General features: G+C 35.9%; 1 protein-coding gene across 7 annotated transcripts in view; it reads left to right on the top strand.

The window, feature by feature from the left end:
• ATP8B (ATPase phospholipid transporting 8B) overlaps positions 1 to 19667 on the top strand; it is a 568064-nt gene extending 548397 nt beyond the window's left edge. For all 7 annotated transcript variants that reach the window (XM_081734176.1, XM_081734178.1, XM_081734179.1 and 4 more), the window contains 3 exons: positions 568 to 699; positions 12171 to 12319; positions 17105 to 19667. In XM_081734176.1, the coding sequence (XP_081590302.1) occupies positions 568 to 699; positions 12171 to 12319; positions 17105 to 17387 (564 nt within the window). In that variant the 3' untranslated portion in view covers positions 17388 to 19667. The remainder of the gene's footprint in view (positions 1 to 567; positions 700 to 12170; positions 12320 to 17104) is intronic.
• The last annotated feature ends 1620 nt before the right edge of the window (positions 19668 to 21287 follow it).

Raw genomic sequence — 21287 nt, 5'->3', positions numbered from 1 at the left:
ACGTGGCTAGGATGACCTGGGACACCGTTCTACACCTTGGTTGGAAAACAGTATTGCATCCTACGTACTCCCCGGATTCCACCGTCCGATTATCACCTGTTCCATTCTATGGGCTATCACTTAGAGGACGCCAGTTCAAATCCATAGTAGAGGTGCAAAATGCACATGATACTTTCATCGTTTCACGGCCCACCAAGTTTTACCGCGATGGAATCCATGGCCTTTCAGAACGTTAGCAGAAGGTCGTCGATGCTGATGGGGACTATTTTTGATCTTCCAGGTACGTCTTAGGTGGTATGATAAAGCGACAGAACTTTCTTGATTACCTTTATACAACACAACATTCTGTACAAAAATAAAGGAAATAATCGATTTTTCCATTAACCTCTTAATCTGAAATTGGGTGATTTTAAATGGATTGACCCATTTAGTTTGTCGAGTATAATCTATTTACATAATGCAAATTAATATTTCTACGCATTAAAATGTTTTAGTCTAAAGATGTACAGTTGAACAATAAATTAAGTCTGAATGTAATACTAATGTAGTACCTTCCATTTTTACTAGATTGCGCTTGATACTTCGTACTGGACAATATTTAATCATATTACTGTGTGGGGATCTTTGCTTTGGTACTTCGTATTGCAGTATTTTTATAATTATGTGATTGGTGGAAGTTACGTTGGATCCTTAACGAAGGTAGGTAACATAAAATTTAATTAATATGTAGTTAAGTAAAAATAGTATAATTTGTAGTTATAACATAATTGGAAAAGAAACGTACATATCGATTAATTTTGGGTTAACTATATATAAAATCGAAGAGATCCATTGTAAACTGCATTGCACGGAACCAGCACTTAAGCCCAAATTTAGTCATATTTTGAAGAAGTCAAATTACAAGTCCTTCATTTGGAAAGTACTTGAAAAAGCTCAGCACCACAGAGCTAGTCTCATATTGTAATTACTTACTTTATAATTACATGTTATTCAGTTTATTATTGTTCTTGCGTGTTAAAAAGGCAGTACGACATATATGTTCAACTTTCAACATTTTATTTCGTAGATGACGCTCAACATTTAAAAGATAACGAAAAACAAGTAGAATTCGGAGTCTGAAAAAAAAAGAAAAAAAAGTGTACAGTATGCAAGATAGAAAGTTTGAAGCATCGTTTAAAATTTTAATTATAAATAATATATATAACAACAGTTGTGAGCTGTTTGTATCGTATTCGAAATTTAAACAAAGGTAAACTTGAACCTAAAGCAACTTTAACTTATTTTGTTTGATGAAATGGTGAGTATAATAATGCCAAACTGTTAAGAAGTGTGTGGTTTCGGAATATCTATTCAAAGAGCGTCAATTGAAAAGATGTTTTACAGTACTTACGGTTACATTGTGAGGAGTAACCTTTCAGAATTCCGGTTGCTAACAATTAGTTATTTATTGTCTCGTTGACACGATTTCAAGCTCGAAAAAAATTACAAAACATCATGTTCATCAACATATGTTGCCAAGCGTTAACTATGATGGTAATCATGTTTGTATCTGCATTACTAATACTAAGGTGGTAGTATTGTTTTACCGTACATCTTACGTTTCAATATTCTGCGTTATGTATGTTGATAGAAAAGGCTTTACGAAACACAATCGTTGGTGGTTGGTCAATACTTACCTGTCTAGTTCTTGTTTGTCTCCGTTGATATGTAGTAAGAAATACGTATTAGTGTATAACAGGAGAATTGTGTAGTAATAGTAATGATTATATATTAAACTATTACCTGACCAGCGAACGAGTGCGGGCGGCAGGTTCTGGAACTAAAATGCAAGCAGCAGTGTTTCTAACCGGATTACTTGTAATCAATCTATCACAGTTCATTTTGTCCTGTTCGTAATAAACCACTTCACGCATATGCTCAAGTCATGGGCACCTCCAGAGGGGAGGGGGGGATTGCCCCCAGAATAGGATATTTTTTATTTTAAAAATAAAACCTAAAATAGGTAGGAATTAGTTTTTTTTTTTTTTTTTTTTTGTTTTACGTTGCAGAAGTCAAATAATAAATTGCAAGAAATTATCTTCCTTGGCATTCTTGCTATAATAATAAAAAAAAAAAAAAATCGCAGATGGCCATTTCTGTTCTAGAAATTGCAGACAATAGCTACTTCTCCTTTTCTAAAGTTTTTTTTTTTCTTTTTTTTGGCAATACACTCTTACCTTGATTTGACTTCGAACGACCACCCCCCAAACATTCAGCCTGTATCCGCCCTTGGCTCAAGTTAAGACAAACAATTTCAAAAGTTATTGAATTTATTTGCAGAACATCTTAAGTAACAAGCAAGAAACATCAACAACAAAAAATATAACTCCATATTAACTAGTGAACAAACTAACGAGAGCAGCGTTTTACAGGTTGCTCCTGTTTTATAATGGCATCGAATAAAACGTAATCAATGTTTATACTATTTTTTTTTAATACGATAGAAGTTCACTGAATTGTCAATTGTGCTGTGTTGTTCTTAAATTGGTAATTTCCATTCATGTATCACTAATCACAATACATCTGCATTACTGCAGGAATGGTTCACTACAATCACATAACTTACATCGTTCTTTATTAAGCGGAAAGACTAACTAAAGCTATGCGGCTATGCATAACATCTAAACTGCAACTTTTAAAAACCGTTGGATACACTGCAGAGTGAAACTCTCCGCTCCCCTGTCTCACCTCGCTTGCCAAGAAACTGATGTAAACACAACAGCAGCGCCATCCTCCCAAAACCGCACTGCTATCCTGGACAGGTAATAAATATGGATATTACGTCGGATGTTGTTGTTATTGTAACGATACTTAAAAGTTTCTTAAGAGTCTGCTTGATGAGGAAAGGTGATATAAAGTTCAAACAAAGCCAAAAGAAATTAATAAAATAATTAAAATGGTAAATAAATAAGGAAAACTTTTCTGTTAGGATATAATTGCTGACATCGTTGATTGTAGATAATCTCAATGAACCACGGCGACGCGCCTGAAAAGAAAGAAAAAAGAAATAGATTACAAAAGAAATAGAAAGAAATAGAAAAGAAATAGTAGTTATAAATAATCAATGAAGCTTAACCTAACATAATCAACCTAATGTAATGAAATTAATATTAAAGCTTAACCTAACTTATTGAATCTACGCACTACACATACGGAACACGTTCGTTGACCATATACTTATCCACGAAGAAAATATATCAACTGAGCAATAAATGTTAAGACTGATTACTTACAGTACGTAATCGAATAATACTTACCTTTACGACATGATGATGCTGTGAACTTACTATTCAGAAACCTGTAATTGAACTTCCGATGCTTCTTGTGTATTCGACTTACTTTATTTCATGTTACTTCGTTATATATCGCATGTACTTTAACAGTTCGGTAACAATATAACTTTATGAAACATTAATGTATCTCATGCTTCATTTCGATTTTGATCTTTTATTAAGCTTACTGTCTCGGTAATGACAGAGTTCATCACAGTATCTGTCCACTGTGCGATGTGAAATAGACAGTCTTAATTTGTTTTGCATCCATTGAAGGATCCGAAGCTGCGTTCACTTTCCGTAGTAATCATTATTGAACTTTCAAGGTATTTACCTGGGCTAAACGAGGTTTAGTTTGCGTGTCTGGTAACTGGAACCTACACCTGCGTTGCGTTTATGCACTATCCTGGACATGAAAGAATATGACGTCTGAAGTTCTGATTTGCATTTGTTTCGTCCAGCTACTTGAGTTTACGGATCCGAATAACAGCTTTAGTGCAAGACACGATTCATAAATTACTACAAATAGTAACTGAAGATTTGGTTGCTTAAGAGGAATAAAAAGCAAGTGTGTGTGTGTATATATGTAAAGAGTAGAGCATAACAAAGGTGGTGCCTGTTGGAAATGGAATTATGAGGATTGATTGAAAAGTTCTAAGCCTCAGCCCTCTGTGATGCTATTACTCACGAGTTTAGGAAGAAATATTTTCCCTGTGGTCCTTCTTGACTGCAGCACACTTAGTCTAACGTTCCTGTAGCATTCAGATACCCGTTAGAGGGATGAAGGGCAAGAAATGTTAGACTTCGATAACGTGCCTAAGTGTTAGTTTTTTTGCCTAAAGTTTTGGCTTTGAAACTGTGCAAATAGAAAAGATAAAGTTGTTTTAAAACCTCGTTCCCGTGAAGTAATTGAATGCAGATTATTGTTATTAACAAAGTGTGACGTATTTAAAAATAGTTTCGGATAACGTACATAAGTATAGAAGAAGCTGTTATATGTTCAACAAGTCCAATTTAAGCTGAAGCAATTAATAAGTAGCTACATCTAGTTTTATATAACTGGGGCAACTTGAAGGCCTAATCTTACGCTCTACGATACAATGTCAAATGTGTCTGTATTTCAACCCTCTTCTGTATAACATGGCCGAATACAGGCATACTTAGAACAGTATGGAGAACTAGGTGTTGTAGCCCAAATCCCAGATGAACGCAGAGTGAACACGCTTCTAGCGATTATTGGCACGGAGACTTAGGAACCGCTAGGAGATCTGTGTTGGCGAGACCGCCCTTCCACCAAGACCTATGATCAATTGAAAACATTGATGAAAGAACATTACGCGTTGCAAACCAAGATCATTGGGCAACATTATGTTCCACAAGTTGTGACAAAAAGAACACCAAAACATATCACAATTCGTCTTGGATATTCGGAAACAAGTCTCATTCGACAAATACGTATTTCTGTTGCTTAGACCAACGTATAAGGGATCAGTTAGTGTTCAGTATTGCACATGTGGCTATCAGGAGGAAACTCTTAAGAGAAAATGACGTGTCATTTAAAGAAGCAATTCAGATAGCACAAGCTGTAGAAGCAAAGGTACAACAACTGACAAGGAAAGGGCATGAACCTGTCATCCGGACATCCGAATCAAACCTAGTCCATTCGATAAACATAACAAAGGTATGTTCACGCAGAAAAAAATAGGTGCCATGGACAATGGAATAAGTTCCTGGGACCCATTAACTCTGTTAGTGTAAAGAAAATCGTAGACTCGCAGTGAAAGAGCAATTGCATGAACACTGTTCATTGGAAGGCATGGTTTATAGTTCATTCTCTTCAGTATAAAACAAGCTTTCCAGAGGTGCTATATATTGGGGCCCATAACGTACTTGAACAAGGAAAATTGGGAAAGTTCCCTCCAGAAATCACTATCATCAACTTTGAACCCTTCTAGAGTGCATTAGTGGGTAAAAGCACACAATCCAAATGTATCGAAAAATACTATAGGAAATAAGAAGTGGGTGTACCAAGTTTTGTATTGATAAACGAAATAGATATGAGGAAAAAGCTTGTATACCAATATACTCTTTCCCCTTATACCTATTCCGTCTATCAATACAAAACTTGATACATTTCTTATCTCCTATACTATTTTTTAGATACATTTGGATTGTGTGCTTTTACCCGGGGACACTCCAAGAGGAGTCCAAAGTTGATGGGAGGTATTTCTGGAGGGAATTTTCCAGACATTCTCCCAATTTTCCCTGTTCGTGTACGTTATCAGCCTCAATACATAGCATCTTTGGAAGGCTTGTTTCGTGCTGAAAATGAACTATAAACCATGACGAACAGTGTCGATGCAATAGCTATTTCACTGCGAGTCTACGATTTTCTTTATACTAACAGGATTAATGGGCCCTAGAGACTTACTCCATTTTCCATGGCACGTAATTTTTTGTGCATGAACATATCCGGAACTTGAGTTGAGAACATGAACTTGAGTTAACGGATCCAAATAACAGCTTTAGTGACGTACTCCATCATATAAATCCTCTGCACCGTCATCCTCATCCAAGGGATTACCTACACATTCGAGCAGCCATTCATTTCGATGCTCAAAATGCAACTTGAAAGCATGAAAAAAGTCCTTGTCCAGCCTGGGGAAAACTTGTTTTCGGTATACTCGCTTGCATCACTTTGCCATGGCGTTTCCATATGCCGACTCTCTTTATGCATCTAAAGATAGAAAAACATAGGCAATATGGAAGACACAAATCTCAGTGAGCAACCACTGGATCCAATTAGGGTGGACCTTATACAATTGAATGTGATGTTTCCCACCAAGAAGGATAACCATGATGTGAAAACATAGATGACTTATTGGAAATTGCTGACCCAATAGCAATCGAAAGTGATGGCAAAACGTGGGGATCATCTACACCCTTTAGAGTCTTGTCCAAAGAAGGGGACTCTCCATAGGTGTCAGGGGAAGATCGTGATGTTATGCTGAGATTCCAGAGATTAGACAGAGGCAAGGTATGACGACGCAACTAGACAAACCGAAGCAATCAGAACATTATACGATGAGTCGCGGGGTAATAAGCTGGTGGTTCATGAAGAACCCTAAGAAGACAACGCGTAAGGGTAAAGACATACCGAAGAGACCTCGCGATCGAGGTCGAGGTGTAAGTCGCAGTCGCTACCTCGATGCCTAGGTCGCGATAGATGAAGTGCGCACATAGCGAGGTCACCACACCCTCGCTTTAAGTTTTCGGTTTGAGGAGAAACATTACTGTGACGCGTGTGAAATTATTCCGCCAGTGCATAAAAATTACTGCGAAACCACATTTTGAAATTGAAAGGACCAAACAGTTTATACATAGAGATGGACACGAGACGAGATATGAGAAATGCCAAAGTCTCGTCTCTTGTTTCGAAAAAATATTTGAGTCTAATCTCTTGTCCATCTCTATTAATAAATCAAAGATTTTTACATTTTTTTTTCAATTTCCTGTGAAGAAATGCCCTCTTTCAGCATTCAGGCGAGAAATCATTTCCCAGTAAAATTACAAAAAAAAGGTAGCTATATCTTCAGGTTTCGAGGTAAAGGGGGTATTAACTTCAGCAAATGAAGTTTCGTCACTGCAGTTCCATTATTCGACATTTCCTCCCTATGGATACGCGCCTGTCTTTACAAGTATTTCTTTACCTTATACCAGTAACGAATTTAGAAAAAAACCCTACCGTGTACGTAGGTTTTCTCGGGATTCTCCCGTTTCCTCCCACTTTCTTCATTCCACTATTTCGTTCATTACTCATCATCACCGTCTCCTTTAGCCTAACCGGCATAACCGTGAGACGTAAAACTCAAATATTTCATTTCATTTCGGAATTGGGGGAGGGGGAGAATTTTAAGCATAGATATGATTAACAGTAGCTTGTTTTCTTTAGAAATCCTACAATTTACGGACTCAGCCCGAAAGTCCTTTCCCTGTAACCGCCACTGCCTTGTATAATAATAAGCTACAATATAATTCTCAAATAAATATGAATAACTTATCTGATCCCATTTCAGTTGCTATTTTCTTCCATTCTCTATTTAAAACGTACGTATTATGATGATGATGTGTTTTTTAACCCATATTGCTGGAACATTTCTCACTAATTCTATTAATATATCTTTCATAATGTGCTGTTATGTGTTCAATAATCGCGATTTAAACTAAAGCGATTAACAGGTAGTTACGTGTAGTTTTATAGAATACTTACTTCCAGCATATTCAAAAAGGCTTCCACAAGCTCTACTCAGTACCCGAAAACAATCTGATGCCAACAAAATATGTCTTGAGCTTTGAGGACGAATAACAGTCCGAGTGGCTAAAACTTGGGAGTAGAGGGATAAAAAACAAATTAACCCATTGGGGATCTCATGGTACAATTTGTACCATACGGGGTGTTTCATGGTACATTGCGTTATAACTCTCTTATTTGAGCTTTTTCGTCCGTTTTTGTTTTGTTTCAAGTCCAGAGGCATTGCAGAAGACATTACAGATGGTTTCACATCTTCCTGTGTCGAGACATAGGAGGTGATGACGTCATAAGTCTAAATTTATATTTTCGTGTAATACTTTTTGGGGGGTTTATGTAAAGTATTTTTGGCGGGCTTATTTTTGCACGTAGAAGATTAAAGTTTTGCACAAACATGCAGTCCACCGAGTAGTATTTACCAGATTTTTTCTTCAGATTTTTGCGTTAAAACAGAGGGGATCCAGAGGGTCAAAAAGTGAAAAAAATGATATTTTTACCCAAATATCCCGTTTTTCCTCATTTTCCCGCCTTAGATACATGACGGAGACAAGTGAATGGTACCGCCTGAAAGACAGTTCTATTCTGAAGAGAATGATGTGTGACACATGGCCCTAGGGTAATTAGGGAAGTGTCAGGGAATTTTTATCAAAATATACTTCTGTATAGGGGAATTTTGGACATTTTCGGTACTATTTTTGTGCTGGCTTATTTTTGCACCTAGAAGGTTGAAATTGTGCACAAACATTCAGTCCACCGAGTAGTATTTATCAGATTTTTTTCAGATTTCTGCGTTAAAACAGGGGGATACAGAGGGGCTAAACGTTGAAAAAGGGAAATTTTACCAAAAAATCCCTTTCACGGGATTTTCCCGCCTTAGATACATAATGGTGACAAGTGAATGGTACCGCCTGAAAGGCAGTTCTATTCTGAAGAGAATGATGGGCGAAACATGACCCTAGGGTAATTAGAGATGTCTCAGGGAATGTTTAAAAATTTCCCTCTGTATACGGGAATATGGGACATTGTCGGTATATTTTTTTTTGGCGGGCTTACTTTTGCACCTGGAAAATTGGAATTGTGCATAAACATTCAGCCCACCGAGTAGTATTTATCAGATTTTTTTTCAGATCTCTGCGTTAAAACAGGGGGGTCCAGGGGGGCTAAAAGTTGAAAAAAGGATATTTAGACCCAAAAAATCCCGTTTTTCCTCATTTTCCCGCCTTAGATACATGATGGAGACACGTGAGTCATACCGCCTGAAAGGCAGTTCTATTCTGAAGAGAATGATGGGCGAAACGTGACCCTAGGGTAATTAGGAATGTCTCAGGAATTTTTTTACCTGAGATCATGGTGTTTTACGGTAATTTGGGGCATGGTAGGAATTCCTGATAAAATTTCTCCCGCTCTTGGTATTCAAGATAAAAACTTGAAATTTGGCACACACATTCAGTATACCAAGTACTATTTGTCAGATTTTTTTTAGATGGCTACGTTCACACAGGGTCGCTCCAGGGGGGGGCTCAAAGTGCGAGAAAAAAATTCCCTCCGAAATTTTTCCTTTGACATCATTTTTCCCGCTCCTGTTATATGGTATGGGCATGCAAGTGGTATCATTTGAAAGCCAGCTCCATTCTGAAGAGAATGAGGTACGAACCATGATCCTAGGATAAATAGTGACGATGCAGTAGCTGCTTGACTGAAAGTCTAAAAAATAGCCCAAAAACCCCGGATCTCTTAAGGGTTAAAAGCCACACTCATACACTTCGGATTCGGAACAAAACTTTCTTCAACATTCTGTTCAATTTTTCCTTGATTGGAGATTGCAGCTTGTCCAAAAGTAAAGCATGGCATTGCCCAATCACAGTTTGGCACTTAGCAAGGAAGTCCACAAACAAAACGCTTCTTGCATTCCAAAAGATGGACACCATTACCTTACCAGCAGATTGTACCATCTTCATATATTTATTTATCATAACGGAAAGGAGGGGTACTTCTACTGAATGGACTGTTGTTTTTACTCTAGTTGGAAGAGGTGGACCGACGGTTCATCTGTGGTTTCAAGTCTGCCATTAAAACCTTCAAGAGCTGCATAAAGCAGCCGAATATTCTGCCAGGATGATTGCATTCGTGATTGTTTCTGATCATCCATCTGAGTAGCGATCGTGATGGCACAGTGTTTATTCCTAAGATTGTACTAAGGATATACTGAACGCATTCGTGGGAAATATTACAATTCTTACCAAATGTTCTGGCTGTGAATAGTTGTCTGTCCATCACTATTTTATGCATTTTTCCACCACAGTTACGCCCCTAGTAGAGAATAGAAGGGTCAATCCATATGAAGTGATCACTGAGAATTGCATATACTATTATTATATACATTGGCAGCACAAAACTGACTTTTAAAAACTGTAATCTCACCCCGTTTGTGAATGGCGACCATTTTTTATTGATGAATGCGTGCCAATTAGTGACTTGCAGACGTTAGCGTGAACTTGTATGTGTTAGGACTGGATTATTCAAGAACATTGCAATAAACACCGTTTTCTTCAGCACTTTCTCGTCTTTAATTTTGTCTCTTACCATGAAAAACTTAATTGAACTCTAGAAGGAGAAAATTACTTCCTAAATTTAGTATCGAACGACACGTGGGTAGTATGTACACCCCCCACCCCCCCAAAGATACGTTAATCCCTCATGTTTCAAACCTCAACTCTGATTGGTTCATGAGGAATGGCGCAAAATCCGAAAAGTGGGATTAATTTTTCTCAAGAATGGCTCGATCGATTTTGTTCAAACTTGGATGTATGTATAGGTCTTTGGCTACAAAGGCTTCGTCTGAAAACTTTTAACAGCTCCCCAGCACCACCACCACCACCTTCGCCCCCCCCCCCCTTAGAAAAATCTGATTCAATATTCTAAACTCTTTTTTTACCTATAGTGGTCTGCGAGCACAATTATGAAGAATTAATTTTAGGTGTCGCTTTAACCCTAGAATCACATATTCTTTTCTAAAATTGTATCACTGGTACGCCGCGGTCAGAATCGGCCAAAACCAGCCATATCGCACTTATAAGGGGGCAGGTGCAAAAAGAACAGCTATTGATGTAGCTTTTGAATATTTGCTACGTGAATGAATGAGAAATCTCACCTGAAATGCGCCATACTCATTAAGGCCAGATTTGGTGGTCTGTGGCGTCTCCATCCTCATTTTGAACCGTATATATATATATATATATATATATATATATATATATATATATATATATATATATATATATATATATATATATATATATATATAGGGTGTTTCAGATAAAACGTCCAGTGCTTATAAATCCGAAACGGTTGAGAATAAAAAGATGAAACAAAAACTGAGATAGGAAAAGTCATAGGGCACATCACATGGTGTTGTTGTGGTGACCCCCAGGGCCCTCCTTCAAGGGGGCCCAGGGGCCAACTTCAAATTTTCAAACGGGAACACGTATTGAATCATACCTCATTCAATAGTACTTGAAAAACGAAACAACTTTTGTGGGAAACAATTTTCGATTTGGGCCACCGTTTTTAAATGGCCGCAAAAAGTGGGTCCTATATCAGATAAAAGGTCCAGTGCTTATAAACTTTTTGCGGCCATTTTGAAAACGGTGCCCCAAATCGAAAATTGTTTGCTACAAAAGTTGTTTCGTATTTCAAGGACTATTGAATGAGGTAAGATTCAATACATGTTCCCATTTGAAAATTTGAAGTTGGCCCCTAGGCCCCCTTGAAGGAGGGCCCTGTGGGTCACCACAACAACACCATGTGATGCGCCCTATGACATTTTCCTATCTCAGTTTTTGTTTCATCTTTTTAGTCTCAGCCGTTTCGGATTTATAAGCACTGGACGTTTTATCTGAAACACCCTGTATATATATATATATATATATATATATATATATATATATATATATATATATATATATATGTCAATGTATCCAATCCTAGTATACCTAGTATCCAATCAAATTGAAATATCCTCAGCCGGAAAGAGAATAACCATCAACAACATAATGTAATGTAACATTTGTTGCAGTCTCTCTCCTGGGGGAGGATAAGAAGGCCACTACTCTGTCAGAAGATGGTAGTGTACATTTCAGATATACGTACCTGTTGTCTTCTTGCATTCCACAAGCCGTGGAGTAATGGAAAACTGCAATATTTGAATAAAAAGAACCATCACCAAGAAATAGAAGAAAATATAATACAAACGGAAAGTAAGTTACATGTAAGAAGTACAAGTATTTAAATGTGTAAAACAAATAAGGATGATAGGAACATTGTAGATGTCCTTCAGTCCTCGTCACTGTTTTCATTTATGACCACACAAATGTTGTAATCGAATATTTTGCTCAATATTTGCGCTGGGTTTGGGATCCACGACAAATATCTTCCATAACTAAGATAATAAATACTGGCTGCAACATGGGAAGAATAGTGTCATCAGGTACCAAACTTGCAGCTAAACAGTAACTTCATTTAATCAAAATGTCTTTCCTTTTACCTCGCAGGCAATGAATGAAGCGACGTTCTGGTTCACAACCTTACTTACTGTTATGATTCTGATGATTCCTGTGCTTGCCTGGAGGTTCTACTTCATTGATGTTCACCCGACGCTCTCCGATCGAGTTCGATTGAAACAGAGGTTAGCCTCTTTAAGGTATGTGGAATCTTACATCTTATAGAATATTGCTCACGATATAGAAATAGGATATTATTAGCTATAATAGGTTAAACAAATTGCTTCTATCAATTCAATATGTCATCATAGTAATGTATACTTACTTTTTAGTATGTACCTAAATCAATACGTATCACTTTCCTTTATAAAAATTCTTTTGTGATGGTGGATGTGCTTACAGAAAACTTGAACATGGTTGCAATTTACAGGAAGGGAAACGAACAGCAAGGGAAACGATATCAACTAGTTATCATATTAGTGTATTTTGTTTGCGGATCAATTGTGTACAGGAAATAAATATGAGTTTTAAGAAATCGTTACACTGTCAAAATTAAAGTATCTTTCCTGCCAACTGTCCGAATCGTATATCATACAAGTTATAGAATCGTTGTACGAATACATAGGCTTCATTTCTAGTCAAAAAATACGTTGTACTTCAGTCATTTCTTCTTGGAAGAAAGTTCGAGCTGTTTATTATTGTCATATTGCCAACGTTCTTCTTTTTTTTTCCTCAAAAGCGTGCGGATAAATGAGCTGATTTGTTTGCTGTGTAGTGTGATTTCGGGAAAGCAGCTATTTCCTTAAAATTATAAAAATATATATACTCATATCAGTATATCCGGTTTTTAGTTTGCTTTTGTTGGTGATTTACATACTGCAACATTTCCTGTGTGTTCCTAAATTCCCAGGGTAAGTTTCTGGTTATTTAAGTTTGCAAGTTGGCAACCATCGGATTACACATTGCTCATAATTAAACAGAAAATAGTTGTTTGACACAAAAGGAAATAGCGTGATGTTATATTTATTGAGATGTAGTTGAAACACCAAGTTACTTATTTATCCAATATTTATTTCGTTGTATCCGTTTATTTTCTTGTTTTGTTTCTTTATTTCTACAGTATTAAAATTGAAAAAGGGTGACTTAAGTGTGCCAACTTTACAATAGCTGTATCTTCAACGGCCTGTCCTCAACATACTTGCCTAAAAAACAGAATTTTTGATGATTAGAATTTTTGTTTGTACATTCCAGACTTAATTTTGTAAATTCTAATCACTTTAATCACTAATGAATTTAAAACATATGAAGCATTAAGATTCGGCAATTCATTCTAAGTTTGACAGATTACAAGAGTTACTATAATTATCGACAATGTAATTAGCAAAGATAGCACACTAAACAAGAAGCAAATGATAGGCTCAAGAAACTAACACTGCTGGTGGAAAGTTCACGAAGAGTTTTTAATCGCGCGATATATATTAATCATAAGTATTTTCGACACCACTTTAAAACTACACATTTCTTGCCAAACTTTATCTACTAAATGCGAAAGTCTAGAAATATTAAAGCATATTAACGTTAAATTCTGATAACATTATCGAGGTTCTTATTCAATTGCCGTATTCATCGATTCTTCCTCTTAGCAAACTCGTTTCTTCAACGACCCAACTGCTTCAGTGGTTCCACTTCCTTATAAAACTGTAAGAAGGAATGTAATATACTCAGTGTCGAGTTTCCCTTCATTTCAAAAAGTTGTAAAAACATTTTTAGTTATCTTGCAAAGGAAAGGATTTTTTTTTTCCTTTTCAGCTGAAAGTTATGAATTATTACAATACTGTTTCTCATGACAACTTCCCTTCTTCATTGATTATTATTATTATTAATATATGAATAATATTGAACTACTTCGTAATTTATTAATTAAACAGACTGTATCATGTGTTCGTCATTCACCACTTTAGAAATGGATATAGTTAATAATAGTTCGTGTGCACAGCTTGTGCATACTAAAAAATTACTTCAGTAAGCGCTCATAAAGTGTTTGTAATATAATATAAATAATATAATACAATATTACATATAGATGCGTTTTTTTTTTTTAGATTTTGGTTTTTGCGTCGTAAATGCTAAACAAATTTGTATTTAGATTTGTTGCAATTTGTAAGTTTTGTATCGCATTTTTGGCAATTTAGGAAATAATAATATATTTTTTTTTTACTGTTTCATGTAAATAGCAAATAATAAAAACAATATTACAAACCATAATAATAATGAAAATCAACGCCAAGAGAAAGTAATGCCAGTTAATTTTTTTTTTTTTTTTTTTGTTGTTGTTGTTGTTGTAGAAAGTGTCTCTAAGCTAGTAGCTGGGTTTGAATACATACATATCGAGTTTTCTATTAAGTGCTAAATCTATAACGCCGTCACAAAATGGAAAATTGAAATTAAGTAATCTATACAGCCTTCATTTTTGCAATGAAAGTACAATCAGTTAATTTAAAAAGATGTTCGTTTTTTAACTGATATTGTAGCCAAATGCTATAGTCGAATCCAGATCATTTTTGTACTTTTCTAAAAGTTTTAAGCCAAACCCGTATTTGCTTTCTCCATCTGTAATGGAAGGTAAAAAGGATTAACGAAAATATGATTTGTTGACAAATGCTATGTAATAACTAGATGCTTCATTTATGAACTCTCTATCAAAGCTTAAACAACTATGTAAAAATAGAAGGGCAGAAAAGAGGGTACTGCTAAACGTGTTTTTTTGCTAATTATCCTGTTTGCGAGACATAAGATTAGCTCTAGCATCTCGAAATCTCATTAAGGCGCTTTATTTCCAGATTCAGTATAATGTCGAAATACACAAGGAATCTTTCGTCAGTTCCACGACCAATCTCCAATAATGTGTGTAGCCCGTAGTAGATTGGTTTGTATTATTGAGAATCTAAAATACACGTAAAGAGAAAAGGTTGGGTTTTCGAGCGTAAGGGTACTCAACGCTTATTGGTGCATATAACTCCGAAAGAATCGTTCTGTTGTGAAGAAGTGATAATGAAATATTGTCTTTTTTGTTTCAAAAGTAGCTAGGCCACTTCAGTAATAAATTAAGATAAAAAAATGTATCGCATGTTACGATGCGAAACAGCTTTAAAAAAAGCACTTATATATAGAGGGTGTTCATAATGGGACTCCAACATTTTAAAACAAAATAGCAGAGAGAAAAATGCATGTACTATACTTTCTATAAATGAAAATGATATTGCAGCTCATCAGGTTTTCATAGTAAGGTACAAACACACAAAGTTCAGTTCAGTACACTTGTACATGGCCATCTCGGGTAGCAGAAGAATGTCAAGCCGATACTCGATTTCACGCCATGTATTGCGGAACATGTATTCTGTGACAGTTTGACAGCTCTAACACGCTGTTTCAAGTCCAGTAAGTCGTTTAGTCTTGTGGGTGGGACTGTCCAATAGGGTGGGACACCATCCTGTTGAAAGATTATTGTTGGCTGCATGTTTGTGGCATCGCAAAGTTTTAACATATCCAAGTAACTGTTACCACAGTCTCCTCTTGGAATAAAAATATCCCAACATTTCGATTTTCCATCACACCACACCACACATTCACTTTCGGACTGACTGTGTTGTGTTCTTTGAATGTATGAGGATTTTCTGTATTCCAAATACACACATTGGGGCGATAAACTTTGCTTCAAACATGAAAGGTAGCCTCATCTGAAAACATCACGCGCGATAAAAATGTCTGTCCTCAGCAATGTGATTTAACATAGTGCATGCAAACACTTCTCGCTTTGATCGGTCACTAGGTTTGAAATCTTGTACAAGTTGTACCGTGTATGCATACTTTATGAACTGTCGAACGTTTCAAACCAAGTTCTCTCGCTGCTTGCCTAACTTCTGTGAACTCTTTTCGAATAATCTCCTCACATTTTCTACAACCTGATCGTTGATTGTGGGTTTATCACCACCGTGTCCTTTCATAACATTGCCGGTCGCCAGAAAACTGATCACACTATATTTTTTTATAGTCTTGAATGACGGAGGATCCTTGTTGTGCACACGACGAAAGTTTCGTTGTACTTGAATAACTGATTTTGTTTCAGCATACGACCACACCACCTGTGTACGCTCCTTTACGGTCTCAATTTTCGAACAATCGAGTGTTGCAGCACCACTACAGCTATTGCGCGCGCCAGAACATTATACATAAACTTTGTGAGTTGCTGCTTCTGCTCCTTCACGAATCACAGCTGTGTTGTGTATTTGTTTGTTTTTATATGTATATATTATACCGATTGGATGGGTTAAGTTTAATGTACTTATGCTTTAATTCCGGCATCATTTGTTACTAGCAGTAGTTGATGTTTGTAATTGACCCAAAGAGAAAGAGAGAGTTGTAATTTTGTTCTAAATTTCCAAAACAAGAAACTTTAAGTAATATGTAAGTCAAAGGAAAGAAACATATTGCGTGAAAATAAACGTAAATTATGTATTGTTTCCCTAGCAGCCATACAGTTTGAAACCGACAATGTAACTCTTGAAGTACTGAAATTACTTCATCCATACTTAGCAGAAAATAGTGAAAACATATTCCTAAAGAATATACACTAGAATCTCTTTCGTAACAACTCTTCATTAGATGAAGAGGGAAAGAAAAGAGAAAAAGCTGGAATGTATTCAGATGAGTATCTTGTTAGAATACAGTGTCATATAGTCATGTGGATAGTATTACCAGGCTGTAAAGTAGGTGGAATTTACTGAAAAATATAAAACTAATGGACTGGTAAGTCGGTAGATGTGCAGGAGAACGAAGGAGTAATAAGAAAAGATATGAATAATTTGGCATGATATAAGGGAATCAAAGGATTGGGAAATGAAAATTAATGAAGAAATTAACATGTGAGCAAAGCAATAAATAATAATTAAAGTATAAAAATTATAATAATTCTTTATTTGTTTCAGATCGAGACAATCTCAGGATGTTCTTCGTACCCCATCTGCCCGTCGCAGTCGTCGCTCAATCCGTTCTGGTTATGCTTTTGCACATCAAGAAGGTTTTGGACGACTTATTACTTCCGGCAAGATTATGAAGATGCCTCGTGTAAATGGTGGCGACCTTTTTCCTCAACTTAGTATTGGTGGTGGTGGAGGTAATCACGGCATGGCCCTTAGTCCCCGAAAATCCCATATTACCATCGTCTCACCTACTGATAGTAACACTATGGATATAACGTTGAATTTATGAGATAAGGCCAAATTAGTGATTCCATCAATTATAGAGGGTCCAGTAGTAGAACATACTGTTACCATTGAGATCACCTAGTGAATGAATATTTGTTCTACTTAATGAAATGTCAGTGTATAGATCATGGAAAGAATCAGGAAAACAACATAAAACAGTGTGCGTGCGTGCGTGTGTGAACCTTGATTATATGTGCATATGTATGAGTGTGGATGTGTGAAATCACGATCACTACTCCAAAATGAGTTCAGGGATGTGTCGAACGAAGTTAGCTCCGTTGTTAAAAGTGGAAGTCAATAAGTGTTCCTAGCACGGTCAATGGATATACGTATTAACGCATCGGTACTTGATGGAGTGAACTTAAAATAGTGCTGTATCTAAGAGACGTGTTATTAATAACCCTGTATTGGGCACTTCATAGGAAATGACAATTTTTGTTAAATGTACAAAAAAAGATTTTTATATATATTATATATATTCATACATGCGTATATGCTTTGCTTGCGCAAAGTAGTCCGTGCAATTAAAATAAGAAGGTGTATAAATGTCTTGATTTCAGTGTGCTTCGAAATACATATATACTTGTGATTTCTTTGAGATGCATATTTTTTGTGAGGGCAGAAAGCAAATTGAGAAAATATAATAATAGTTTTTTTCTATATATATAAAATAATAAAAAAAACTTGGAAGACATCATGTGCCTGAGATGTGTTTGATTTTCTTTTTTTATTTTATACGTTCTTTCTGTATTAAAAGATAATCGATAAAAGTGATAGAACTTTGAAATTCATAATTTGTGATTGAAGGATTGTTTACGTAAAAAAAAAAAATAGTTTTTTATAACAAACACCGATATTCATAACGAACAAAAAAGAAAAAGAAAGTGTGAATAGTAAGAGTGAGAAGCGATCATGTAAATCATTGTAACATTGCACTATGTAAAAACACTGATAAAAATGATACTTATCAGTGAAGTGTGTTTGTGTATTGTAATTTTATGTGCACTATGGCTGATTTGTATAACTACAAAAAATTATATATATTATTATTATGATTATTACGTATGTATACATACACACATTATATATATGTATATAAATTACTCTGTTGAATATTTTTGTAGATGAAGAAAAGATAAATATTGAAGATTATGTGCATATTTTTGGAGAAAAATGCGTACTATCGTATCTAAGATGTAGATAAAGTGAAACTTCTTTGTTTTTCTGTGCAGAAATTTAGTTTGATCATGATATAGTTCTTGTTTCATTTGTTCTATCGGTTCATTTAACACGAATTCAATAGTTGAGATAGATAGGTAGCTAGTTGCACCAGGGACCACAGGTAGTTGAAAATCATTCAAGTATTTCTGGAGTCCAACTAAAGATGAAAATAAAAGGAACAACTGTTTGCCTTGAATATTAATGGGCTTCGTTTTGGCTCAGGTAATGTTAGTACTTCAGTCAGTTGCCTTTTCAATCCTCAGTCGTACAGTTAAGCGTGTGTGGAAACTGTCACCTTATTTCTTAGCGTATCTTTCGTGATTATGATAACAGTTTCTTTAACACTTTCTTCTCATTTTGAGAAAGTATTAGTACTATTAGTAATCAAGCTTCATATATGTGTGGTCCAGGTTATAAGTATTCCGTGGTTTCTTAGCAAAAATATCAACATATCTAAATTCATATCATAATTTTTAGCTGTATGTATATGCTGCAAAGTAATGCGGTGTTAACATTTATTTATTGTCACAAACTTGCCATTGCACTTACTTTAATTAGTATTGATTAGTTTTTTTTTAATTATTATTTTTTTAAAGAAGAAAATATTTTAAACAAGTTTCCACAAACCATGTCATTATGAGAAAAAGAAATTTTGATAAACGTAGTACAAAGTAAGTAAAGAATTTATTATATGTTATTTATGCCTGTTAAAATATTAGATGCTGTGAGTGATTTAACTGAGTAATTTTTTCTGGAAAGGAATAAAAGAACGGAGTGTCAATATATTTCGAAAGTGCCACATAATTTGCAAACAAACGTCAACAGTAAATTAAGAAAATTCTTGTTTTCGAAGAAAGGAAAAAAAAAAACTAGAAGAGAGAACAACAATAATTACATATATGTAAGCGAACTGTAATTATAATTTCGAAATTTAAACTATTGAAGTTTCCAGAATGGTACAAGATTATAAAATAAAGATATATGGACTGTTTATTGTATTTAGAGTAATGTGGTGATTACTTGATTAGAAGTTTTTGTAATTAAAAATACTTTTTTGTTAGAATTATGTAGTTACTGTGGTAATTGATTATATTGCTTTCTTTCATTTTCCAAAATAGAAAATCCATCCTTCAGTTTCACTTTTAAGAAGGAATGAGTAAGATTATTTTATTTCCTGTTTGAAAAATAAAGACGTGACTATCTTGAGGAGCCACAGTTCTTGACTCCGCATGGTGGAGAAAGCCCATAAAGTATGGAGAACTTAAAGTGAACTTAATTACTTTTTTAAAATCAAGGAAACGTTTAATACATTCGGTGTGAGCGTATAGCTTCAACTACAGTGTGCGGCAGCTAAGTTGATGTTCGGTCTTAGCTGGTTTCACATTAACCAACCTGCTTATAAGATGCGTTGCAAAATGATACGAATGATACAAGACATCGTTATATTATGTAAACGGAAAATGGAGAGTGAATTATACAATTTTGTATTTATGTTACACGGAAACAGGCCTTGTAGAAATAGGACGAAACCAAAATGAAAAATCAGCCCAAGAGAAGTGTTGCAAAATGTTACGAATGCAGACATGTTTAGCGTAATAACATTCTAGGACGCTGCTGCTGAACACAGAGGGCGCTGAACGAGAAAGCGAGATGTATAGCAGATGTGTAGTAGAACTCTACAGCGAGGACATTGTGTGAGGTATTGAGTAAGAGGAGCATGGGCCATGGCAAAGTATTGTTTGAGTGCGAAAAGGGGCACATAATGACAAATAAAGAAGGTGTGTCTGTTAATGAAATTGCACGTCAAATTGGGCTGACTGCTTGTGTCTTGAACAATTTGTTACACTAGGAATGCGGTATGCAGTAAAGAAATCATCAGGAAGGCCGCCTAAACTAACGCCACAACAAGAAAGACAAGTTGTGCGAAAGGAAAGTGGTGGTGGAATATCCCTTACACAGTTGGCGCGGGACTCGAACATTCATACACATAAATTTACCCTGTAAAGAGGTATAAAACGCTGCGACCATCTCCTATTTAAGAATCGCAAGCGATCCAACGACCCACGGCGCAGCACAAGAAGCGACAAGTGATCTGGGCCAAAACACATGTGATCTGGAAGCAGAACTGGCGTCCCGTCATTTTCCTCGATTATAATAATAATAATTTAGATGGTCCAGATGTCTGGAGATACTACTGGCATGATCTGCGGAACAGGTATTTTCCAAGCGACAGCAAGAATAGTCGGTAATGGTGTGTGTGGGAGAGGGTCTGTGATTATTACGGTATAAGAAACCTCGTATTTCCTACATCTCGTATGCCAATAACCACGTACCAAACAGTACTTACAGATAATCTGTTGTTGTTTACTGCCCGAATTGCTGGTCCCGCGTGGATCTTCCAACAGGACAATGCCATATCCACGTCGCTGGAATTACCAGGTATTGGTTTCGAGAAAAAGACGTGATTACTCTTGCCTGACCTTCCAATTTCCCGGACATAAACTTTGTGTAAAATTTGTGGGGAATATTGTGTCGCTCGGTGGACGCCAACGATACCCAGCACAACAGTGTTCGTGAGTTGCAGGATACCATCGTCCCTGCATGTAATCAAATTGATGTGACACTATTGCAAAGTTGGTAGACAGCATGTTTAATCGAGTGTTCAAATTGATGTTACGCTGTG

The sequence above is a fragment of the Thermobia domestica genome, chromosome 12 (assembly GCF_964235325.1).
Source record: "Thermobia domestica chromosome 12, izTheDome1.hap1.1, whole genome shotgun sequence".
NCBI classification, from domain to species: domain Eukaryota; kingdom Metazoa; phylum Arthropoda; class Insecta; order Zygentoma; family Lepismatidae; genus Thermobia; species Thermobia domestica.
The sequence above is the reverse complement of the archived record's forward strand: the minus strand, read 5'-3'. Positions and strand labels throughout refer to the sequence as shown.